At 39.8% G+C, this 27,502-nt stretch overlaps 1 protein-coding gene across 1 annotated transcript in view; it reads right to left on the bottom strand.

Annotated features, from left to right (window-relative positions):
* The window catches only part of COQ3 (coenzyme Q3, methyltransferase), an 11,837-nt gene extending 2,357 nt beyond the window's left edge, over positions 1-9,480 (bottom strand). Inside the window, exons 1-6 of the mRNA XM_075202822.1 lie at positions 9,055-9,480; positions 8,294-8,378; positions 7,118-7,267; positions 6,455-6,554; positions 1,779-2,021; positions 863-1,022 (exon numbers count right to left, since the gene is read on the bottom strand). Coding sequence (XP_075058923.1) covers positions 863-1,022; positions 1,779-2,021; positions 6,455-6,554; positions 7,118-7,267; positions 8,294-8,378; positions 9,055-9,139 — 823 coding nt within the window. The 5' untranslated portion in view covers positions 9,140-9,480. The remainder of the gene's footprint in view (positions 1-862; positions 1,023-1,778; positions 2,022-6,454; positions 6,555-7,117; positions 7,268-8,293; positions 8,379-9,054) is intronic.
* Positions 9,481-27,502: the final 18,022 nt, after the last annotated feature.

Genomic DNA, 27,502 nt, shown 5'->3' on the forward strand with positions numbered 1-27,502 from the left:
CAATAAGAAGCAATCTGACACATTGGTATTTCTCATTGGTCCTCCCACTCACAACCCTGTTCTGCAGCCCTTTTAAAGTAGTGAACAAAAATGTTCACCACTTTAGGTGGTAATGCAGCTTTAAACCAAACATTACCCTACAGTATATCAGTGTAGTATTGATTAATCAACCCAAAAAAAAAAAAAAAAAAAAAAAAAAAAAGGAGTATGTAATAAAATAGTGCAAACAGCATATATATGTGCAATCAGTCAGATGCTCACCTTCATAAATGTGTGGTTTAAGCAAAATTAATTAAAGCATAATAGTTGCTATAGGTTACAGTACATGTGCTGTTTGCACCACATTATTATTGGAGGCGGATAATGCTGCATATAGTACTGTTATTCCATTTTACTTATGTATCCATGTGTTCCCTGCACCTCAGATTGTAAGCTCATTTGAGCAGGGCTGTCATCTTCTATATCAGGCATGGGCAACCTGTGGCTCTGCAGGTGTTGTAAAACTACAAGCCCCAGCATGCTTTGCCAATAGATAGCCAGCTGATTGCTGAAAGGGTATGCTGGGACTTGCAGTTTCACACACTTGGAGAGCCACAGGTTGGCCAGGCCTGTTCTATATTATGTCAATGTATGCATTATTTTTTTGTATGCTATGATCCCCTCAGTGCACAGCTCTGTAATAGGTCAGTGCTTTATATATAAAAAGCTAATGATAATACATATTAAAAAAAAAATACATTCAACCAATGTTATCTGCAACACTACAAGTTACAGGACAGACAGATAATACAACTGTTTGTATTGCAAGCCTAGTCATTCCTACATATCCAGTGTTGACATTACTCTTATGACAAATACTTGCTTGATTCAAGTAGTCGCTCAAGCTCTTCAGGTGGGATAAACTTTTCCCAGTCATGAGTGCCTTCCGGGACAATGGACATGATCTTCTCGGCTAGCACTATTCCAAGAATGTAGGATATCTTGGTTTTATTGATCGTTGTAATAAAAAGTGAACCACCTGGCTTCCAAAAAATAAGACATACACGTAATATTTATTATTCAATAATAAGAAATTATTCATTTAATGAGGACAAATATTGGACATTTGCTTGTGTGCACTTATTTTTAAAAAAAGACAAACATATTGATTTCAGAAGTCTCCCAATACTTTATTATCTATAAACTAAATGAGTTATCCAGTAAAACTGATTGTACCCTGCTCCTTAATGATCATCAACCCCTATTGATGGTCATTTGTTTTTGTTTTGTTTTTTATTTACACTTGCCTGTCTTGTGAACTATTATTAGCTCTCTGCTCCAGCTGCATGGTAACACATTTCCATGTAGGTCTCCTGCTTTTCTAACACAATGTAACTGGTTTATTTTATAGCACATTATAGTGAAACTGTGCATCACATGCAGCAGATTGCAGTGTATTATTCAGAGACCTGCATGGACACGTCTATGGACTTGTCATATCTAATACCATGCAGTCTGGAGCAGGGAGCAGAGCAACATAAACCTGATCTGGCCTGGATTGCAAGATATAAAAATGCAAATAAAGTCAAATTACATTTAAGAGGGAGGGGGGGGGACACAACCAATTGACGGAGAGGGTGGTAACAATTTAACTGGAAAACCCCTTAATGTTTTACTCTAAAAAACTGAAATGAATACATTATTACGTTACAGAGCCATGCCATCAGAGAACATGGTTCCCTGTTCATAAACTAATTGTTAATATAGAATAGTGTGCTCAATCACTGTTCTTGCCTTACCTTTAGTACACTGAAGCAGCTTTGGATAAACGACTCGAGGTCATGAATGTGTTCTACAACTTCTGAGGCCACAACAGCATCAAACATTTCCACACTGTGCTCCACGAGCTCTTCTAGTGAGCAAGGTTTGTACTGGATGATTTTGTCTAGGACAGGATCAAATGATTTGTGTAATTCTGCTGTTCTAATGTTATCTTCTAGCGGATCGATTCCTGTAACAGCAGCACCAAGTCTGCCAAGTGGCTAGAGCAACAATAATACAAGTGGAAAAACAAACAAACAAAAAATAAAAAGGAAAATAGAAACATCAGTTACTGAATAGATAACAAGGCTGCCATATATTGTAGAAGACAATAAAAAAAATAGCTTAATTCTCCTATTTTTATGATTAATGTAGAAACATTTAAATGTTGTTAAATGATTCTTATTACATATAGCTGTAGGTTTACATATTCTTTAGAAATAAAGAGAGAAGTGCTTGGAACTTTAAGAGGCTATTTAACATTTCTTGATTTTTTAAATTGGGTATTTGTTCATATGCATAATACCACTAAAAAAATACAGAAATTAACAGATTACAACTAAAACATACTCTGGGTTCTATTTAAAATTGGTTGCTAGTGGGTAGCAGTAAGTATCATTTTGTATCGATAATCTTTTTTTTTTTACTACTATTTTCCAATGCAGGACTCATTGGCAAGTCCTGGTGAAAAACCCTCCTATACTCACAAACAGACCCTTCGCCAGCAGCCTAATGCCGACAGCGAAAAAGAGGAAGCGACCCTCTGCGGCTATTGCGTATGCGCAGCTAAGGTCATATAGTCATGTGACTCAGTGATTGATCCACATCAGTTTCTCTGGAGTCAATGGACCCCATTAAAAAGGTAATGCCATCTTGAGAATACTTGTTAAATGGGGTCAAATGGCAGTCCTTATAGAGATCTATGGGATTGTAATTACCAATGTAAAATAAGTTAAGGGAGAAAAATTGTGATAGGCATTATTCCAGAGAAAACCGTAGTTTTCTCCAGATTTCTGGCTCATAGCAGCTACATAAATATGTTTAATTTTTATAAAAGTATTACACAAAGTGTTTGTAGTCTGCACTTTTCGTCAAAGGTACCTAACTATATTATAATTTTTTGGCAATAGGGGCTGATTCGATGAACTTGCTTTTTGTTGTGAATTACAATGGCTCTTTTTAGTGCATTGTCTGGCGCCCTGGATTGGTCTGGGTCTGATAAAAGCACGTATCCCTGGAGGGGGGGCAGCGCTTGTCGCCATGTATTAGCTGTAGAATTACCACAGTTATCCAAGGAATGGGTGGAGCGATCAAATAAACCATAACTGATTTCATGATCCAAGGACAATTCCATCTTACACCACTTTTCTTTTCTGCCACTGCCGTGTGACAATGTGTCCTAGATGTAGTAGGAACTGCTGTGTGTTTGTGTCATTGCTCTGTCGCTTACCATCCAGCCAGGTCTTTGTTTGAAAGCGTATGAAAATATTGTGACCTGTGAGATGGTCAAAATTGACTGCAAATGACTTGAAATTAGTGGTATTGAGGTTAATAATATTATTATTTTTATTATTATTAATGTAGGGAGGGGGTGGGGAGCAAAATTATGTGATTTTAGCAAAAAAACAAAAGTAGGGATTTTAGAAGCAGAAAAAAAAAAATATCGGGATCCAAAACCAAAACATGCAAGGGCGGTTTTGCCAAAACCAAAACACGAAGTTAATCCAGATCCAAAACCAGAACACGGGGGTCAGTAAACATCGCTAGTGTTTACCACTACAGTAAGGGGATCCAGTGACAACAAAAATTGTTTAAGAAAAGGTAAGTAGCCAACCAGCACTTACTAGTTCTACAGTACTCATATGCATGCAAGTACAATTCTAATGCTTTCCCTGAAGTGTTGGGCTTGATTTATTCCTTCTAAAATCTTCGTAGTTCCTTACAAATGGTTTGCTAAAAGTGGCTCATTAAAATAAATAAATAAATGGCTCTCGGCCCACTGAGCAAATAAAATAATTTAAAAGCATTTTGTATTGTAGGCTAAAAAAGATTTTTACTCTCCGTAAATTTGATTTCTCTTACTCCATTGGAGGAAACTGCGAGACATTGGGGTATAGTAGGTGGGACTAGGAGTCTAGACATTTATCAAACTTGTTTGTTCCCCTCACTCCTCCCCTACTATGCCTCTCCTCTCCAGCTCAAAGCTCAGTTTTGTATAACCAAGCCAGGAAGAGAGGAGAAACAATACAGAAAACAACACCAAGGACAGCACTACTTTCAGAGCAAAGGTGAGTAAAAATCTTCTTTTCTCTTTCCTACCACTGGGGGACACTGCAAGACATTGGGGACATACCAAAGCTGCCACCAAGTGAGGAAATGCTCAGGAACGTCTGCACACAACATTTTGAGGCCAAAACTCGCATCAACGGATGCAAAACCATCCAAGAAACTATGCAGAAGATGTAGACGTTGCCACACTGCCCAACTGCACCCTGTCGTGCCGTCCAAGAAGCTACAACTCCCCTGGAGTGTGTGCTCTAAAAAGTCACCTGAACAGGATGAGGGGCACAAACAGAATGGTGGAAGTGATGTAGCGTGAAGAGACTGTTTGGACACTGTGCCACCCCGCTATTTAGCATTAGAAAGGACGAAGGGGACATTAGTCTCACGGACGGAGACTGTGCAGACAAGAGCACGAATCATCTCCAGTCGGAGAAGCGTTACACAAAAAGAGAATGAATAAGAATGTTTAACCACAAGTCTCTGCGTTAAGTGGGATACAGACACGATTGTCTGAACCAATAATGCCCAGTGCAACGCACCACTATCCTTCTCTAAAATTAAAATGTGGGAGTGCAATACACACCCCTGACACTGAAACCCTGCAAACAGAGGCGATATCCAAGGGAGCACCCATACCCTGAGATAACAATTTAACCAACTCAGTGGGTCAAAAGGTGGCCAAAGCAAGTACTCTGATGAGGAGATGTAGATTCCATGTCTTCAGCCAACCAACCAAAGGTAGGCCGAGCCTGAAGAAAGCCCCTGATGAAAGATAACCTCCTGCTGAGCTAGATGGAGAGCACCGGGAGCTGCACTCTGAGGGAACCAAGGCGGAGACCCATATCGGAGACAGCTCACGAAAGAAAACAATTTAGAGATCCATTACAGGGACGTGTGAAAACCTTGTTATTTACAGCAAACGTTGTATCATTTCTAGCCCAGTGAGAGTGGCTGAGGAAGATGCCATACGGGCTGTATTCAAGGTACCAACCAGCTTCCAGCGAAGACTCTCCGGCCAAAAGATTTGAGTGTCCAACGTCACAACGCCAAGCTAGACAATGTAAAAAATGGCAAAAGAGGCCCCTGAACCTGCCAGCATGTCGGGCGGGCGGGGAGGAGAGGCCGTTACAGCTTCACTCCCGGCCGCTCTTTCATAATGTGGCCGTGGCCGACTATATGGCCGATATGCTATTAATATCTGGTGCCAAACTAAGTGCTGCCTAATGGCAGACTTCAGAATTATGGCCCCTTTGCTCGTTTCTAGGGGAAAACTGCCGTCAGAGGTGCAAGGCAAGAGAGCCCAGGCTGCTGCTTACCTGCGCAGGGACCCAGAGTGAACAGAGCTGCAGTCCTATTCACTCCTCTGGGTCTTTGGATCAAGTCCCGCGCTGCACCTAAAAGGAATTAAAATAAAAACGTGAAAAATAACTAAAACGAAACCAAGTACTATACCTACGTGACCTAACTCCTAAGCGCTTAGAAAAAAACTGAGGTCTGAGCTGGAGAGGAGGGGCACAGTAGGGGTGGAGTGAGGAGAACAAACAAGTTTGATAAGTGCCTAGACTCCTAGTCCCACCTACTATACCCCAATGTCTTGCAGTGTCCCCCAATGGTAGGAAAGAGAAACAACTATTCCTAATAGAGCACAAAGAGCTTAGATGCTGCCAAGTAATAATATTTAGATATTATGTAATACACCAAGGACATATAATGTAATGTACATGTAGCCTCTTCTACACTGACACTTAAAAATAAATATCTACATTTTGAATTAATATGTAATTGTTGTTAAAGTAAAGTAACATACACACGAACATACACATAAAAAAAAAATCTTTGTACTAAGCACCAGTTAAAGGGGAACTCTACCCAACTGCAGATTTCCGTTATATGATGCAGTTGACAGCAGCACTCCTTCCTACTGAAAATATAGGAATCGAAAAGCCCTCTCTCGTTTGTAAGACCAACATGCAGATCAGCAGAGATTCTCACATCCAGCGACGAATTCAGTAACAATATAGCAAGCTCGCATCTCCTTCAGGTAGATATCATTTCAGCACTAGCTTTTATTAAAGCCCAGTGGCCATATGACAGCCAACTGGCAGTAATTGGTAAGAAAAGCTGCAGTGCAGACAACTGATCCATGGACACAGTTGTCAAGCGGTGGCTTAATGCACAGTCAGAAGAATGCACAGGTAGCGCTCACGTGAACATTTACTCCTGTTTATTCATATTGCATGTTCATATTAGATCAACCTGCTTTTTAGATTCAGTGTCTATTTGCAGACATATAAAAATAGCCCATGAATAGATTTCTTAGTGATAGAAATCGTTGCTTTGGATCATGTAAACAATAATAGCTTAAGGTTACCTCAGACAACAGTCCTCCACCACAGCCAACATCAAGAAGCTTTACACCAGAGAGAAGGCACCTAGTACCAAGATTATGGCTCTTGCTCATTAGAATGTCTCTAGAAACATAAAAATGTATTAGAATCAATTACGTGTGATACATATATTCCTACTTTCGTGTTTGCAGGTTTACGATTCCAATCAGTGTTGTCAGCTATGTGGATGATTCTCTAATTTACACAAATAAAAATCTTCCTTCGCAATATAATATCATTAATCTATCAACATGAAATCATTAATAGACCAAGCCCTCCCCTTTCTTTCCATAGTGTTGTACAAGGTGGAAGCTTAACTCCACATTTTTCCCTCACTATAGAACTGCAGTCAGTCATTAAGCATCTATGGAACAAAGAAAATAGCAAAAAAGACAGAAGAAAGCAGTAAACACTAGGATTATGTGCTACATGCCAGAGAGATGCGTCATATTTTCTTCCCATTACAAATGCATTCATTTTTTTTTTGTTACTTTTCATTTAGTAACAGGCTTACGTGATCTCAATGAAGGTCCTAACTGCCCTGCCTAAACACTAGTTGATGGTTGAAAAGAGGGAAAGCTACAAATTTACATCACCAACTAGTGAAGAATCTGTAGTTTTCGCTCACTTTCACACATAAAGTATACCTTATAAATGGTACACGGATGTCGTTCATGGCATGTAGCGCAGAATACACTCCTTCCTCATCCCACCATTTTGCTGACCATGCCTGAAATTTCTTCATCTCCACAGGATCCACAGTCTGTGAAGTACTGTAAGTTCGTCTAAACTGGCACCTGACCAAATACATATATAGATATACATAAAACACGGTTATAACACAGTTAGTTTCAATAAAGAGAAGAAATGCAGTTATAATTGCTATTAAAGCCCTTCAAAAGAAAATAAATAATATAGGTAACTTACAAAAGTGCAAAATATACAGACACTTTACTATTTTACACAAATGTGCCTATTTGTCTGTGTACCGCATGCATAGTTACACATCCCGGTTTTATGGAATTGCCCCAGGAAAAATTAAACTGTGTCTACTTTTGATTTTTGAGGGCTCATATCAGCAGTGGGTTTTTTTCGGGGCCCTACTTGTCTGTGTTATAATTATAATTTATATGGAGGAAGAGGAGAATGTGAGGGAGCGGACCAATCACAAGCCTCAATCTTGATTGTGGTTTTACATTGCTCGTCCTTCTCTCACTTTCCCAATCAACGTGGTTTTCGGTTGGGGTTGTGAAAAAAAACAGAAGAGCACCATGAAAAGCGTATGCATTGAGAAGCTTCAGGGCTCCGACAAGGGGGAAGCTGCATGTTCATAAAAGATTTTAATTGGTGCTAGTGCAGCTTTAATTGACTCCCCCTCCCCCTTTTTGAATCCTGTTTAAATAATCTAATCCCAAAAAATAACATGTAGTTAATGACTAGGTACTCAATAAGGAACATTCCTGATTCACCCAGTTCCTCATATTACAAAATGCAAGATGCTCAACCCACAGCAAACAAAGAAGCAATTGGCAAAAGCAGTGTAGAAACCACTCATTTTGGGTTTTGCTAAATGACTTATAGAAGCTGCATTACAGTGTTTTATGCACATAGGTTATTTACCATGCAAATGTTTGAGACTGTATATACTGATACAATAAAAGACGTTCTGATGAATTATACTTATATATGGCATCACTACTTGATTATACAGCATTGGTACCATAAAACTTGCACATATTGCTACAGCACAAACATATATTAGGTCAACTTTACAAAAATAGATAAACCCTGAAAATACAAAACACACAAGTCAAAAAGCTTACTTTCTTCTTGTTTCGGTTGCAGTGCTGGTATTGTTAATTTTCCACAAATTTGTTACTGTTTGAACACCAGGAGATAGACAAATGGCTACCAATAAAAAAAAAACAAGAATTAAAACAGAATGTCAAATTCCAGTGAAATCACATTAGTGCACATTTCAGTGTACATGTGACCTTAAAGCAGCATCTTACTTACTGTCTCAACCTAAACCTTTATATTTTTTAAAACTACAAATGTACATAAGTATTTCTGTTGAACAGATTTTATGGGTACTGTATCCCTGGCTGCAGACCAAAGAGATCAGGATCTAGTATCAAAATGGCAGTTACAAGTATGTGATAAAACAATATTTAAAAGAACATTTACTGAGCTAACAAACTTCTAAATTGCTGGCATGGAAATGCATGAAAACATCAAGGTTAAGTCTAATGTTTATGTAAGAGCCTATCTTAGAGTATAATACTTGTCTTGCTCTACTGAAAAACATTATACAGATCTGTGACAAATCAGCAGCAGACTACATTTCCCAGCAGGTAATATTGTGAATTTTAGTTTTAAAGCAGCTGGAGAATCAGACGTTATGACTGACATGCTGGACTACAATTTCTTGGCCATTTTCTGAAAGTACTTCTCTCCCCAAGTATGTAACACAGCACTGCAACACATTTATATTACACCAATGTGTCCATCTAGTGTTGCTGGAGGACAACATTACCTGTTGCACTGCCCCTGAAAGAGAAACTAGCTAGTGATTAGTAGTTACCTGAGCTGCATCCAGTATGCACCGCCTTGTGCAGTCCAGCTCCCCGGGAGGGAAGGGCTCCCATGCGGCTCAGCAGGGTGAACATACCGCTCACTAGTATATACCAGCGGCTACAGCTGCACAGCCTCTGCCCTCTAAGGTAATAGCTAGATCCCCTTCATCTATAGGACCTTCTGACGTCACCAGGTCATGTGACTGCTGTAGTCACATGGTACACGGGGAGAAATGGGCTGCTGCAAATGTTCAAGTCCCTGTGTGGCTGCTGAAAGTAATGGAGAGTCAGACAGAGCTGTAAATGGAGAAATTGTCTTTCCTGTCTGGCTTATTCACGTGTGAGGTGCTTTTTAGGCATTATTCAATCCCAAAGAAGAGTCTTAAAACATTAAAACACAAAATGTGTATGCCTAGATAAGATTGATCAGAAACCTTCCATGAGTAGGTAAACTTATTCCTAAAGCATTTTTCCACTACCAGAAGGGCATCTGACTTAGAAGTATTTGATTTATAGGGGCCAATTCAATTCCGCCACGTTAGTCCAGGATTAATGTGGCGCTAGTACTATTACCTTTAATACGGTAATTTTAACCTGGATTTTTGCTTGCGGCCCCGAGAGCTGCAAGCAAAACTCAGCGTTAAAATGACCATACTAATAGTAATATTGCACACTTTTATCGTAGTAACGTTAATAGTGCGCAAGCTGCGTTATTCCTAGAATAACGCAGCCGGATTGAATCGTCCCCATAGAAGAAAACCTTGCTATAGTGTTCTAACATCTCATGAAAGGATAGCAATGTGAGGCCTGATTCATTAAGAATCTTAACTTTAGAAACTTCTTATTTCAGTCTCCTGGACAAAACCATGTTACAATGCAAGGGGTGAAAATTAATTTTCTGTTTTGCACATAAGTTAAATACTGCCTGTTTTTTCATGTAGCACACAAATATCAACTTTAAATTTCAGTGTACAAATAAGCTATCAAGTATTTGTGTGCTACATGAAAAAACAGTCAGTATTTAAGTTATGTGCAAAACAGAATACTAATTTGCAACCCTTGCATTGTAACATGGTTTTGTCCATGAGACTGAAATAAGAAGTTTCTCAAGTTAAGATCCTTAATGAATCAGGTCCGTGGTCTCTGGGTCAGAAACTCAAGACATCCTCAGCGAATAAGCATAATTTACGCAGCAGCCTGTTTCTTAAGGTGACGCTATTAAATAGGAAAGTGATATTTTTCAGCTCATGGTCCTATTGCTAAGATAATGATGAGGGGAGGGATGGGAGCAACCTTGCTTAGTATCATTAATGATTCTGAATCTGTCTGACAAGAAACCGTTACTAAACACCCAAGCCGATGGACTTTTATAGTGAGCAAGGATCAATTTTAAAATAACTTCTTGAAACCCGAATCGGACCTAAACTTGTCTCATGTAGTTCCAGTGTAGACTGTTGAATTATTTTTCTGCATCGAGAGAAAGCACCATCAGCTCCCCCTGAGTTTTTGTTAGCTGTTCAATTATGTGTACGACTCTCCTCATATTATCCGACACTTGTCAACTGGTCATAGAGCCCAAGTGGTCAGGCTGTTATACCTCTGAGACAGAGGAGTGATTTCTCTTATCCCTATTATTTTTCACCCCAAAACTAGTAAAGTGTACAATTGCTGTTAATTGATCAGTATGTTTATCATTTTAGACCATTAACCAGTGTCCTTAGACCGGATTCTAAAATGATTACATGAGCTTAATGATGTTAAAACATCTATTTATGCCTTTGAGAGGTCACCTTACTAAACCCTTCACTTCTGCCTTGCTTTGCTCTTCCTATAATCTTTTGTTTTGAATTCTGCTTCTATCAGCTAACAAAGAATTCAGGACCTGCTGTACTGCCTGCCCCACTGATTGCAATTCAAGCTTAAAATTTCTATAAAGTACATACTGGCACCTTGCTACCAGTGAAAAATTATTTTGTCTTTGTATTCAGAATGACTTTTGAAATGCTGACGACCTGCATTTTTAACCAGTGAAGACGTCCTGAAAACATTTTCAGTTAGTGCTGTTAAAGTAATTCAATCGTTTTAAAATAAGCATTGCCCAATCAATTGAATGTGTGTCCAAAGCACAAAGTGATTTATTTTTTTAACAGATGTAAATAGTCAATAATTCAATACATTATTATATCATGATAAAGTACAGTACAGCACAGCCAATACCAAAAGATAAGTACATACCAATGCAATCGCTTGCGCTCGCTTGCGCACCCACGGGACCCGATGGACAATATTCTGTATAGAATATTGTGTCAGAGTTGACTGAGGCCCCAGTGAGATGCAACTAATATATATACAGTCAGTGTTTCATTGTGAACAATAGAGATGACGTAGATTGTTTCTATAGGTCCAGACGTTGGGTGGGTCCAGGCCAGACAGGTAATAGGTTGATTCAATCTAAGGAATCCAAAGGTGGGGGTCTTCTCTCCAGGGGGTCTGCTCCTTTTCATAGCCAGTATCATACAAAGGTTTACTCTCTAATATCAATAACTAAAGTATGCAATGTGCGATCTCTTCGCCGACTGCACCGGACAGCTGCTGATGATTAGGGCTTCAATATGATATCAGGCATGACACCTTTCCTATTACCTAAACCTTTAATAACACTACAATGTACATATAATCACTATATATATATATATATATGGACTAATAATAAACCGAATACTATCTGCTCCTGAATTACAGTGTAACAGAACCAATATGAAATTATCTAAATAACTAACTGTTGTAATGCGAGTGTGTGCGCGCGTATTTTACCGTGCGAATGCACCACGCCACGTAACACGTGGCGTACGCTTCGCAATACGCACGGCAAACCAATATTAAACCAATATACTTTCGTTCATCCAATTATACGACTTCAACAGTCCACCCTTTGATAGTACAATAAACTATCACCTTAAAGATGTTACAAGCAGGATCTCAGTACCACGTTTCATTGTTATGTAATACAAATCCCCTTTGGTGTATGTCCACACTGTTTGTAGATCTAAACAAGTTATCATAAGAGAGAGTCTTAATCCTCTAAACGACTTCTTCTTTTACTATAAACCGTACACTTCTGGAGCTTGGAGATAACTTTTTGTATGCCCTTCAAGGGTGCAATAAAACACTTAATACATTATTTGGAAAGGTACATGGTACAGTAGAACGTGTATCAGCTATACAGAATTCTCTACTACAGTTCTTCAAGTTTAACAGGTTCTTCTGTCCAACGCATGTCTTTAAGCTCAGAATACATTTAAACACTTCATGTTCATCAATAGCATCATCCTATGTCTATCAATAATGTCATATGCAATCTCCTTCAGCTTGCGTTAATATACACACATCTAATAATGTCACCAGTTCTTTTCATCAACACTTGTGGGCGGGCTATTGTCTGTTCGTTCTTCCCAGTCTCCCAATACCCAGATTTAACAGTGATCGGCTTGTAAAGCATTGGGAGACTTCAGACTAAGGGACCTAGGTGTCCTACTTTTTCCCCTAGTGACCTCCCACCCATAGTTCGGGTACCTCAAGAATATTTAGTGGAAAGAGAACTAATCCTACTTGATATAATCATTGAGGCACGCGTGAGCACGCCCAGCACTTTGTTTGGTCTAAAACCTTACCCTCCCAAGAATGATAATCATTCTCAAGGATGCCTGCTCGAGTCCGGATATTACTGGACTGGCATCGCTGGGTGTATCTCTTTTTTTTTTTTTTTTTTTTTAACTATGGGGTCGCCGTACTTACGGACGTAATGCTACTCAGACAATAGCCCCTCGCACTTTCTCCAAGCTCCAAGGTTTCCAAATTTTCCTTTACCCCTGAATTGAATAGAGTAATTGACTGGACTGATTATGCTACTAACTTCTTCCTCCCCAATACCTCCTTATCACTACCCGAACCAGTCTCTGTCACCTGCCAATAATCAAAAGAATTAACCGTCCTGAGAAGAGAGTGAAATGAGAGAACACAAAAGAGGAAAAACTACAACTTCATGCTGGACAACAGTCTTAGCCTTTGGCTCAGGTGCTACTAACTGCATTCGAGGCCTTCCAGTACAGACTCATGAGTGCCCTTGGACCCTTCTCTGAGTGTTGGCCCCTCTGCAGTGGGTGGTATGGGCACCAGTGTGTCTCTGCTACCCTTAAAGCCGTGAGGCTGGTAGCCTACACCTGGTACCTGTCTGGCAAATAACCTAAGCTTAAGAAATTTCTGCTCCACAACTTACTCTCCCGATCCAACATCCTGAGTTAGTGTGACCTTTCAGGAAACAGTGTTTCGGACGTTCTTGGTTACTGTCTCGCTATTTACCTTCTCTCAGGGTCTAACCTAGCCTCCCAGTTACAATCTCATCTCACGAGGGGTCAAGAACATTTCAAAACTGACAGGTTAGGAGTCTGCCCAGGGGTGATCTTTTAGTAGCGGGAAAGGACTAGTGGCACTTCAATCAAGTTACAACTCTTATTCTATTCAATTCATTCTACCGAGTACCACTACTTTATGTTCACACTGGTTTATGGCTAACTGAAAGTATGTGATTTGTTACCACTACTCATACATTATACATCTATTATCAATAACATGAATACCCCTATCATCTATTATAACTCTAGGACTATCACATTGAATAACAAAAGCTTTGAGTATGATACAGTAATACATTAGACACATTTCAATACACCTCTACCCAGACATTTTTCATTGGTACACCTGTGTATACTTGAGGATCCTGCATGGTGGTAATTGGATGACGTGCATTTGTTTTACCTGGAGGAAAACCCATCAGCAGGAGGGATATGGGATGGCTATATTAGTCTACCTTGTCCATCTCTCCAGAGTCCACCAGACTCCTCACCACATCTCTTCACCTTCCAGACAGTTTATCCCTCGGGTAACACAAATCTTCCTATATTAACCAATATGTGTATGTGTGCATGTGTGTGTGTTCACCTTTTTAAAACTAAAACAATACAACGAAAAACAAAAACAAAACATAGATTTGTTAGCTGTCACATAAAACCCTGCTGTCTATTTGACAGCTATGTTCTCCCTGGTGTGACAGCCATGTATGGTTGTGCGTGTAAGTGTGGACCTTACTAGCAGCTACTTCAGTTGGTAACTGTGTCACTGTATAAAGTCCTCTATGTAGTGTCCTAATCATGTGCTGGTATTGCTATAAAACGATTTCTCAGTCACCTCAACATCGCCCTCTAGACTAGAAAAATGCTAAAGACCAATGTATATCAATCGATTTTCCCTCTGCCAACTCACATGTCATTCTCAGTACCTCATATTCAGCTACTTGACTAAGTGGGAAAGGCAAAGAGGTCTCTTTCTATAACACTTTCTTCAAATATAACAGTATCCAGTACATGCCTGTCTAACAGTGAAAATTATAAAACATGAAAATTCTACATTTTCTAGGGTTTCACATTATGTCGTATCTTGTGGTAAAAATCCTACTCCAATGTTCTACACAGGGATGCATATCTGTAGCAATCTCCTGTCTCCACCCTTTGTGCATCCATAAAAAGGCACATTTTTGTACAGGAGGCACGAACCAAAACAAAAAACAAAAAAACAAAACAGATATGCAATCTATAAAACATGAATCGTATTTCCACAACAGAACCTTTCTGCTTAAAAAAAAATAAATCAGCAGTTTCTATACACATGAAAACAAAACCCCTGACTGTTTCTGTAACTCATATCAATCTAGTGTGTGTATCTCTGAATTTGTCTTATGTAAAAACATAAAAATATGTTTTAGCCCCATTGTTGAGACTGTGTCGGATTTTATCTCTACCAGAGCAGAGAGAGAGAGAGAGAGAGAGGGAGAGAGAGGGAGAGAGAGAGGTAGAGAGAGAGAGGTAGAGAGAGAGAGAGGGAGCGGGAGAGAGAGAGATAGGTAGAGAGAGAGAGGGAAAGAGAGAGAGAGAGAGAGGGAGAGACTAGCGTTTGTGTAAAGAATGAGAAATAGGAAAGCAATGAATGATGGGAATTCAAAGGTTTGAATACAAACATACATGTAGAAAGGGAGATTTTTTTTTACAACAAAATGACAGCTGGATTGGACTCTGACTCTATGGGGAAATGGCTGTATTCATTCCACTGTTCCCCTTAGCTATTTGCTAACTATGACCCCTCCCCATACTTGACTAGGGGTTCTTAACAGTGCAATCCAGTGTCGTCCGTCATTTGTTCATTAAGAACTCGGTATCTCATTGACTACATACCTTTTCAACGGACTTTTCTAACTTATAATAGAGAAATGTGAAAATGTACTCTTAGTGACTCATATTTTCTCTGAAATACATAAAACGATATTTTGGAGCAAAGTATGTACATACTTCATTGTTGGATAATGATTCTCAGCCAAACAAATTATCATGAGTCACTGCAGCCTAAAACAAAAGAGTGTTCCAATTGTCTATTGTTAATTAGTCTTTCAAGAGTAATTCTTCTATTTCTCTATCTCACCCCTTTTAAACACTTGTCTATACTTCTTTTGTGTCCCTTTTATCTGTGAAAAGAAAAACAAGATAGTTATCTTAAAACAGCAAACAAAACAAACATTTCTATTCTTTGCCGTCGGCTAGCGATTTAGGAAAACAAACATGTGACAACATAAAACGAACAAACAAAATCAACAAAGATTACTTTTAAAAAAAATAAGTTTCTTTCTACATTTTGCACCTTAATGCTCACCACAGATTAACTCTAGAGTCGGCTATATTTCTCCCCCAGAATATTAGTTGTTACAGAGTGTGCAATCAATTAAAGGGGAACCTCTGAGAGAAGTGTACGCCTCCTTTGTGGATGTCTATGTGATTTCCAACCCAGGTATTCATTCTTCTCTCTACACAGTTCCTACTCATGTGTCCCTTCTTATGGCAGTAGAAGCACGTCCCTGTCATGTCTGCACAATGTTTTGCTAAGTGTCCTATTTTATTGCCTTGAAAACACTTCCTTAACTCGTGTTGTTTCTCTTCTTTTTTACAATCTCTTGCGAAATGGCCTTCTTCGTTACACTTAAAACACCTGATTTTTATATGTTTCTTATTATGTGGGTTGTATGCTGGTGGTCGTGTGTGCAGTCCCTCTAGTGCTGGGATACTTACCATCATTACCCTATCACTTAGTGTCTCTTTCCGTTTATTTATACTTTTATCATGTTCTATAGCTGACTCCCTGAGAGCACTTACAGTGGTTCCTTTCCAGTATGGTAATGAAGTTTGCACCCTTCTTTTCAAGTTTTCCCTGAGGCCATCCATTAGAACTTTAACAGCAACCTCTCTGTAATATGGATTATCTTTTATGTCTGGTACCCCAGTATATTTGCCCATTGCTATCAAAGCTCTGCAAAAATAGTCTGCTGCATTTTCACTATCTTTTTGCTGGATACTAAAAATTTTACTCCAGTCCACTATCACTGGGAAATATGTGGCCAACTGTGTGATTATATGTCTAATATTGTCCTGATTATCATCCTCGGTTAAGGATTCATCCTCCTCCAACATACAATCCTTAATGAACTTTTGTATGTCAGTATTGAGAGGAAGACAGGTCTTCAATAATACTCGCCAATCGTTATTAGTTGGCTCATACACATTACCATAATATCTAATAAACTGCTGACATTTGGTCAAATATTTCCTAGGATCAGGGAAATCAGACAAAATTGAAAATGTTTCAGACCTAGTGCATGGATCATGCTTTGCTACATGTTTTAAGGGAACATCACTATTCCTGTCTGCTTTCCCATTGGGAACTGCTGCTGTGCAGACAGGATGTAAGTCTACCAAATCACTGAAACTAGTTGCTGAAATTGCTGCTGCAGTAAAATGGATGTCTCCCCCTGTGTTAACCTTTTCATTACTCTCACCACTTTCAGCAGCTGCCCCTGCTGGTGGGACCGTTCCTCTTCTTTGTCCTGAAACATTACTTTTAACGTTACTTAAAACAACATACAAGTTACTAGTTACAGTTTTTACATTTTTGGTATTGGCTGTACTTCCCGCCCCGACCGAATTTATCGGGGGCGTGTTTGCGCTCAGTTCGCCACGCTTTGCAACGCACACTTCCGGAATGCTTGTTTCCGCTGAACACGTGTTTTTCCTTACACTCACTTCCGCTGTGCGTTCGCTGCTCTGCCACGTGTTACCTTCCATTTGCCACGATTTTAAACAATGATTATGTGCATTTCTCACTTTCGTTGACTTAATCAACCGTACTTTATCTTTTACGTTATTTAGCACCTCTGCATTAAAACTCCCTGTTGTTGGGAAAGGCCTATCACAATCTTTGGTCATTTCGACCCACGTGTCACAATACACAGTTGCGTATGCACCATATTTTGCACACATGAGAAATCTTGCTGACTCAATAAGACCTTCCTTAGGCAGTAAATTGGTAATCTCTAGCGTATGCCTAGCACCCATGTTGCACAATATACTTTCTACCCGGAACACAGACACACCGCAATGCTCTGTTCCTTCCGGCCAAATGTGAAACACAGACACACCGCAATGCTCTGTTCTTTCCACTAAATAATTTCAACTCTGTTGCTATACTCACCGCTAGAGATCTATAATGCTCGGTGAACGTATTTCCTTTAGCCGCGTTCACTCGCTTTTCTCGCCCCTGGCGAGGATCCCTAATACAGAAATATCACTGTGGGCCCCAAGGGCTATCAGCTCCTCGATAGCCTGGCTCAACCACAAAAATCTGCTGAGTTTATTACCGCTGGGAGCGCAAGTTAATACAATCAACCTGCCTTTCCAGTATAATTCCTCCTAGCTGCTTCACCAATTCGCACTAACGGTGCGATCGGATCGCACTGCCTACCAATACTAATTATTAGCAAACCTTGCGATCTATTGGTAGCGCTTTTGCGAAAACTTCGTTTTCGCATTCGGTATACCTGCCCTGTATACCGTCCTTCAGTTGGGCAATCCGCCTCGTCAGACAGCAACTGAGCACCTCAACAATAAAACAGTGTATCTACGTTACAACATCACACACTATACACCTTTTCTGCGCAGAAAATCAAAAGTTCCCAACAACAGTAATAATACCTCAGAGGCTTTCACAAGTAATTATACTATACACGTGCAATAACTATCAAAACGATTGTTTAACCACGTGGCAAGTCTACCGGAAGTTCGCGTACGCACAGCAGGAAATACACATACGCTAAGCAATGCAATACAGTTAAAACGCACAATGACAGAAAAAAGAAACAGTTTTCTCTTTTGTCCCTAGGTTCTAGTTAGCGTGCCCTAGATAATGCAAAACGGACATTCGGTTTCACAACACAGAGTAAAATTCAGGTTTTGAACACAATGCGTTCTTACCCGTTTATGACGCGTCTCCACCCTTTGTTGAGGAACCGAAATCCGTTGGTCTTGCGTATCATCGGCAACGAAACCTCCAAAGCTCACGAGCCCCCAAATTGTTAAAGTAATTCAATCGTTTTAAAATAAGCATTGCCCAATCAATTGAATGTGTGTCCAAAGCACAAAGTGATTTATTTTTTTAACAGATGTAAATAGTCAATAATTCAATACATTATTATATCATGATAAAGTACAGTACAGCACAGCCAATACCAAAAGATAAGTACATACCAATGCAATCGCTTGCGCTCGCTTGCGCACCCACGGGACCCGATGGACAATATTCTGTATAGAATATTGTGTCAGAGTTGACTGAGGCCCCAGTGAGATGCAACTAATATATATACAGTCAGTGTTTCATTGTGAACAATAGAGATGACGTAGATTGTTTCTATAGGTCCAGACGTTGGGTGGGTCCAGGCCAGACAGGTAATAGGTTGATTCAATCTAAGGAATCCAAAGGTGGGGGTCTTCTCTCCAGGGGGTCTGCTCCTTTTCATAGCCAGTATCATACAAAGGTTTACTCTCTAATATCAATAACTAAAGTATGCAATGTGCGATCTCTTCGCCGACTGCACCGGACAGCTGCTGATGATTAGGGCTTCAATATGATATCAGGCATGACACCTTTCCTATTACCTAAACCTTTAATAACACTACAATGTACATATAATCACTATATATATATATATATATGGACTAATAATAAACCGAATACTATCTGCTCCTGAATTACAGTGTAACAGAACCAATATGAAATTATCTAAATAACTAACTGTTGTAATGCGAGTGTGTGCGCGCGTATTTTACCGTGCGAATGCACCACGCCACGTAACACGTGGCGTACGCTTCGCAATACGCACGGCAAACCAATATTAAACCAATATACTTTCGTTCATCCAATTATACGACTTCAACAGTGCCCTTGATCTTCCAACAGCAAGCCATGATCTTGTAAAATAACCGATTATCATAACTTTGTCATAGCAACTTTATTTGATAATACATCCAGATAAAGGAACATAATCTTTGCAAGGATAACTTTCAATAAAATAAAAATGTGCTTGGACGCATGGACAACTCAATGGAATGAATTGCACCTTATAAAAGGTCATGATCATGATCATCACCATAGGTAAGCTTAGATAACCAGTGCTAAGCTAGCTGTCTTTCAAAGTTGGTTAAACTTAAACATCAGTTACCCCATGCTATTTTATGTCAGCCATTAATGTCAGTCATCTGCCCCAATTACTGCATTTAGTAAAATAAATGAGAAAAACATAGGAAAGCCACCATTTAAAATTAGTCATGTTGGAAGGTATTATTCTGTTATCACTCCTACCTTGAAAAGTAGTGAATTTGAAATCCGAAAGCAATACATTCCTGTTGATATAATGGAAATTTCCATGGTGGTTATTTGTAGGAGTGTTTTGCATTGTGCTACAATGCACATGAGATTAAGAGATGGCTACTACTTCTTCTGTCAGAGTCGATGGTAGGACTTCCCATATGGGTGGGAATGCAAAGTGCACAACATCTTCCATCCAAAATTGGCATCTTTTGATGCAAAAAAACATTTAACTTATAAAACATAGTAGACATAGAGGGGCATATTCAATTGTCTGAGTTTCCCGTGGCGTTAAAAGTATTGCCGGCATTACGGTAATTCTAAGCCGGATTTCAGCTCGTTGCTCCCTGAGCTGCAAGCAGAAATCCTGGGTTTAAGGCATACATGCCCACTTTTAATATTTCTCCCCCGGGGGAGAAGTCATGTGACATGGGCTAGGTGGAGGGCGTGGTGACATTTCGTGTCATCATAGCCCCACCCCCACCCCCACTATGGAAAAGCCGAAATTCACGGCATTGAATGGAGGGGACGGAGCTTAATGACGCTATTAAGTCCTGTCCCCTCCATTCACTCCCATGAGTTTCGCCAAATTTCGGGAGTTTTGCCTACTCTTCCAAAATTCGGGGAGAGTAGGCACATATGGTTTAAGGTACCGTAATTACGGTAATAGTGTGCAAGTCGCATTACTTTTGCGAGTAACTCTCACAATTGAATATGCCCCAGAGAATCTGCTCAACGTAAGTGCTCAGCTGAGTCTCCATACTGTGCCACCCAGAAGGCGCTCACAGAACTTGTAGTATATGCTTCTAAAATGAGCAACAGATGTCCCTGGCCAAATGAAAGCATATTGGATCTCCAAATGAATCCATCTAGCAATTGTGAGGGAGCACCTCGTTCCGCTAATATTGCATTGACTCGCTCAGTCTTTATGGGATTTCCCTGTAAGAGCTGTTGGCCTCTGACTAGAGCTTTTAGCACCAGTCTTAGTTCTAGATAGCACGTTTAATTTGAAAATCTCTGGAATAATAAGAGTGCATGTATCCCTTACTGTGTTTAAGTTATATATACGGAAAACAAGTTTATAGATGCTCACAATGAAACAGGTACAAACATATGATATGCAAGTGTTTATAGCTTTTAAAATATTGAGAGCAGTAAAATGGTTAAGTTCCATCCAAAATATAAGAGACAATTCAATTTCTTAACCCAATCATTGTCCCTATAGTAGTTCTTGTTCTCTAAATTATCCTGTTTCTTTTCTTTAGGTTGTAATATGAACCAAGTCTTCTCGCCTGGTTGGCGCTACATTTAGAGAAATACCGACATGATGGTGGAACGTATGCTGTTCCTGTGATACGGTAGCTGTTCGCAGCAATTCTATCATGTGAGACGTATAGGTTCCGCCAACGCATTTCATCCATTGCCTGTACTTTTTCAATGATGGTATCAGCCCTCTGCCACTATTTAAGACTTCTGAGTTGATTAGTTTTATTATTTTTTTGTTTCTGGTATTTTTTTTTAGATCATCTACTAGTTTTTTAAATGTATATGGTCCTTTCATGAACGTAGGGAACAAATTGTCTTCAAGTTTGAGATCTGTATGAATGAAAAAATTGAGTTCTTGTTTTTATGTGAAATTTACAATGTATTAATCAAGGTGATACTAACATCCTTAAAAAAGTCCAGGCAGTGAATGAAACACATTGGTGTAACCTAATGCACACCTCGTAGAATTATTGTTCCTCTCAACACATCTATCACAGGAAGAGCATGCCATCATCTATAACTTGTTTTCTTTCCCTTTTTTGGTATAGGTGTATATATTATCACCACCAAATTAGAGATGAGCGCACTGGGATTTATGAAATCCGAGCCCACCCGAACGTTGCCGATCCGAGTCGGATCTGAGACAGATCCGGGTATTGGCGCCAAATTCAAATCTGAAACTGAGGCTCTGACTCATAATCCCGTTGTCGGATCTCGCGATACTCGGATCCTATAAATTCCCCGCTAGTCGCCGCCATCTTCACTCGGGCATTGATCAGGGTAGAGGGAGGGTGTGTTAGGTGGTCCTCTGTCCTGCTATATCTCGTGCTGTTCAGTTAAGTTCTGTGCTGTTCAGTTAAGTTCTGTGCTGTGCTGTGCTGTGCTGTGCTGTGCTCAGTCCAGTGGTGCTGTGTCCTGTGCTCTGTCCTTCTGAGGTCAGTGGTGCTGCTGGGTCCTGTGCTGTGTCCTGTTCAGTCCAGTGGTGCTGTGTCCTGTGCTCTGTGCTTCTAAGGGCATAGTTATTTCCCCAATATTCCAAAGTGTTTAAAAAAATAAAAAAAAGTTATTTAAAAAAAATACAAAAAACTAATTACATTTTTTTTTAATTACAACAAAATTTGCACAACCAATCCTGCAGTATAAGCCCATTGGTACTGCAATATTACCAAGTTCACACATTCAGCAGTAAAAGTTCAGTGGTTCTGCAATATTACAAAGTTCACACATTCTGCAGTATCAGTCCAGTGGTGCTGTGTCCTGTGCTCTGTCCTGCTGAGTTCAGTAGTGCTGCTGGGTCCTGCGCTGTGTCCTGTTCAGTCCAGTGGTGCTGTGTCCTGTGCTCTGTGCTTCTAAGGGCATAGTTATTTCTCCATTATTCCCAAGTTTTTAAAAAATAAAAAAAAAGTTATAAAAAAAATAAAAAAAAAAAAAAAAAAATTATAACCAAATTTGCAAAGCCAATCCAGCAGTATATAAGCCCATTGGTACTGCAATATTACCAAGTTCACACATTCAGCAGTAAAAGTCCAGTGGTACTGCTATTACAAAGTTCACTGATTCAGCAGTGTATAAGTCCAGTGGTACTGCTATTACAAAGTTCACTGATTCAGCAGTATAAGTCCAGTGCTACTCTCCTGTGCCGCATATAATTTTTAAAGGCTTTGCCGAGTGTGTGTGGCTTAGGGGTACGCTCTCTTGTGGTACATATAATGGAAAACCAAAATTTGGAGGATAAAGTAGGGAAAGATCAAGACCCACTTCCTCCTAATGCTGAAGCTGCTGCCACTAGTCATGACATAGACGATGAAATGCCATCAACGTCGTCTGGCAAGCCCGATGCCCAATCTCCTAGTACAGGGCATGTAAAATCCAAAAAGCCCAAGTTCTCAAAAAATAGCAAAAAGAGAAACTTAAAATCATCTGAGGAGAAACGTAAAGTTGCCAATATGCCATTTACGACACGTAGTGGCAAGGAACGGCTTAGGCCCTGGCCCGTGTTCATGACTAGTGGTCCAGCTTCACCCAAGGATCTAAGCCCTCCTCCCCCCCCCTACAAAAAATTTAAGAGAGTTATGCTGTCGGCAACAACAACAAAACAGCAAAGAACTCTGCCTTCTAAACAGATGACATCACAAATCCCCAAGGCGAGTCCAAGGGTGTTGTTGGTTGTGAACCCTGACCTTCCCATCACTGTACGGGAAGAGGTGACTCCATCCAGCATTTGCAGCACGCCCTCTGCATATGCTGGAAGGATCACCCACAGTCCAGTTACAGATTTGGCTAATGAAGGTGTGAATGTTGTACACTGGGAGGAGGATATTGATGTAGCTGGCGCTGAGGAGGATGTTGATGATTATGATGCAGACAGATACCAAATTGCCTTTCTCAATTTCTATTTATATTCTAGATTATATAACGGCTGAAAAGTTTTCTGTTTTACTCCTAGTGGAGAGGGGATCTGATGCAGACAGATACCAAACTGCCTTTGTCCATTTCTTTGTATATTTGAATTTCTAGTTCTACAGTCTATGCAGGCTGCTTTATTTATATTCAACTACAAGTGTAGGGCGGGGGGGGGGGGGGGGGGGGCATAGATAGCCACCAAAGTAACGTGGTCCATTTAATTTCACTTTCTAGCTCCACAGTCTGTGCAGCCTGCTTTTTTTTATCTTCAAAGTATTTATATTTACAAGCCTTGCAATCTAAATTAACTAGAGGTAGTGACGTGGTAGAACTCCAAAAGGCAGTTTGGAAGCCCCTGTACAAACTGGCTCTATTTTTAAACTGAGTTGTCCCCCCTCCAGTGTGTACTCGGAAAGAGTTTTTAGTGCAGCGGGGAACCTGGTCAGTGAGCGGCGAAGGAGGTTGCTTCCTCACAACGTTGAAAAAATGATGTTTATAAAAATGAATAATCAATTTCTCAATGAAGTACAGCACTGCCCTCCAGACAGTACAGAGGGACTGTGGTTGTGGAGTCCAGCGGGGACGAATTGATAATGTGTGAGGAGGAGGAAGTACACACTGTAGGGGGAGAGGAATCAGAGGTTGAGGATGAGGACGACATCTTTCCTCAGTAGAGCCTGTTTAGTTTGTACAGGGAGAGATGAATTGTTTTATTGGTGTGGGGGCCCAAACAAACCAATCATTTCAGCCACAGTTGTTTGGTAGGCCCTGTCGCTGAAATGATTGGTTTGTTAAAGTGTGCATGTCCTATTTCAACAACATAAGGGTGGGTGGGAGGGCCCAAGGACAATTCCATCTTGCAACTTTTTTTTTGGCATTATGTGACCATTCAACAGTCGTTTGCCATGTTCAAAAAGTTAAAGAAAATGCCAACAAATTCAATAAATTAAATCAAAAGTTAAATGCCCTGTCATTATTTAAAACAAGAGGTTTTGACGTGCTAGAATTAGTGTAGTGTTAAGATGTTATAAACACTACACTTGGAAATTGGAGGAGGTATTGTGGCCCCGGTATCAAATTGGGTACCGGGGCCACCCCACTACGCAGTCCAGATACTTGTTTGGTGGAATTCAGACCAGTTGAGGGTGTATTTATTTTATTGTGGCCCCGGTATCAAATTGGGTACCGGGGCCACCCCACTACGCAGTCCAGATACTTGTTTGGTGGAATTCAGACCAGTTGAGGGTTTTATTATATTGTGGGGACCACTCTATCTATACCACACTACAACTCTATACCACTCTATTTAATACTTTAATTCTATTTAATACTTTAATTTTATTACTAATTCCCATAAAGAGGAACTGCCGCTTCTATTTAATACTTTAATTCTATTAGTAGTTACCATAAAGAGGAACAAATTAAACCAATTTTACCAAAAGTATAATATGACTTAGACTTACAAACACTACACTTGAAAGATGGTGCCTTTAAATGAAAAAGTCAGTCTTCATTGCACGACTATGTGCAACAGGGACAGTTTTTTGGTTTACAAAGTCAACCAATAACACTTCGACCCTGTCTGTCTTTAACATACTTGATTGGATCTCAATGACGAATGGTCTGTACCATGTTTGAAGGAGGTATTGTGGCCCCGGTACCAAATTGGGTACCGGGGCCACTCCACTATGCAGTCCAGATAGAGGTGTATCAGATATTAAACAACGTTGACTGTTGCTGCAAAAATTTTAAATAATATTGTGGGGAACACTACACTATGCAGTCCATAAACTTTTTGGGTGGAATTCAGACCTGTGTAGGGTTTTTTAATAATATTGTGGTGACCCACTCCTCTACGCAGTCCAGGTACATTTATTGGTGCGAATCATACAAGTTCAGGGTTTTCAATATATATTGTGGTGACCCACTCCTCTACGCAGTCCAGGTACATTTATTGGTGCGAATCATACAAGTTCAGGGTTTTTAATATATATTGTGGTGACCCACTCCTCTACGCAGTCCAGGTACATTTATTGGTGCGAATCATACAAGTTGATGGTTTTCTTATTATATATATTGTGGTGACCCACTCCTCTACGCAGTCCAGGTACATTTATTGCTGCGAATCATACAAGTTGATGGTTTTCTTATTATATATATTGTGGTGACCCACTCCTCTACGCAGTCCAGATACATTTATTGCTGCGAATCATACAAGTTCAGGGTTTTTAATATATATTGTGGTGACCCACTCCTCTACGCAGTCCAGGTACATTTATTGGTGCGAATCATACAAGTTCAGGGTTTTTAATTTATATTGTGGTGACCCACTCCTCTACGCAGTCCAGGTACATTATTGGTGCGAATCCTAAAAGTTCACGGTTTTTAATTTATATTGTGGAGACCCACTCTTCTACGCAGTCCAGGTACATTATTCGGTGCGATTCATACCAGTTGATGGTTTTCTTATTATATATATTGTGGTGAGACACTCCTCTACGCAGTCCAGATACATTTATTGGTGCGAATCATAAAAGTTCAGGGTTTTTAATATATATTGTGGTGACCCACTCCTCTACGCAGTCCAGGTACATTTATTGGTGCGAATCATACAAGTTCAGGGTTTTTAATATATATTGTGGTGACCCACTCCTCTACGCAGTCCAGGTACATTTATTGGTGCGAATCATACAAGTTCAGGGTTTTTAATATATATTGTGGTGACCCACTCCTCTACGCAGTCCAGGTACATTTATTGGTGCGAATCATACAGGTTGATGGTTTTCTTATTATATATATTGTGGTGACGCAGTCCAGGTACTTTTATTGCTGCGAATCATACAAGTTGATGGTTTTCTTATTATATATATTGTGGTGACCCACTCTTCTACGCAGTCCAGAAAGATACCTCGTTGCAACGTTTTGGACTAATAACTATATTTTGAGGTGTTCAGAATACACTGTAAATTAGTGGAAATGCTTGTTATTGAGGTTAATAATAGCGTAGGAGTGAAAATAAGCCCAAAAACTTGATTTTTAAACTTTTTATGTTTTTTTCAAAAAAAATCCGAATCCAAAACCTTAAATCCGAACCGAGACCTTTCGTCAAGTGTTTTGCGAAACAAATCCGAACCCCAAAAATAATGAAAATCCGGATCCAAAACACAAAACACGAGACCTCAAAAGTCGCCGGTGCACATCTCTACACCAAATATATATACTTACAACCTATACATAGGGATCAACATGTTCTTATCTGAGATGATACCTCTTTTTTTGTTAATTAGAGCTGCAGGAACACTACAGAAGTGCTATTTTGTACCCACATGGTACATTAACTTGGAAGCCTGGCTTCTACTGGAGACCAAAGACCTTAAACCCACATTAAAGAGTTACAGCGCACAAAGACTAGAATCCATGGACCTATTGTCCAATACCAAATGGTAAAGGAACAGCTGTTGCTTGGTTGAGGCACATTGTGTTAAACTCCACCCTCCAGGTAATTCATAGTCTAAAAAGGACCCATTACCGATATTTCTTTAGTGAACATACCCTACCCTTTGGAAATTCTAAATGGAATGACTACACATTGGCAGCTGTACTGAGACATTCATGCAGCATGAATTTCAAGCCAGGGACTTTATTTTAACTTTAGAGTTGCCACACAGTTGGACAGGAGAATAAAACTCATGGCACAGTTCCTACAGACTGTATGCGGCAGCTGAAGAGTATATGCAAGTTATATGTTTGACAAGCAGCCGACCAACTCCTGGCACAAGACTGTTTCTTGGTCATCCGAGTAATTCAGCTGTCAAATTGGTGTAACAGGACTGTACCCTAGTCAGAGAAAGCATAATTCTGAACCTGGCACTATGATATTCAACCTTTAGCATATCATCTTTTTTTTTTATTTTGTCATGTCTGTGTACCTTCTCTGTTGTATTGTTTGCATGAACTTGTATTCCTAGCTTCCACTGTTTGTTAGACTGGCAT

Source organism: Mixophyes fleayi, chromosome 3, assembly GCF_038048845.1.
Source record: "Mixophyes fleayi isolate aMixFle1 chromosome 3, aMixFle1.hap1, whole genome shotgun sequence".
NCBI lineage: Eukaryota > Metazoa > Chordata > Amphibia > Anura > Limnodynastidae > Mixophyes > Mixophyes fleayi.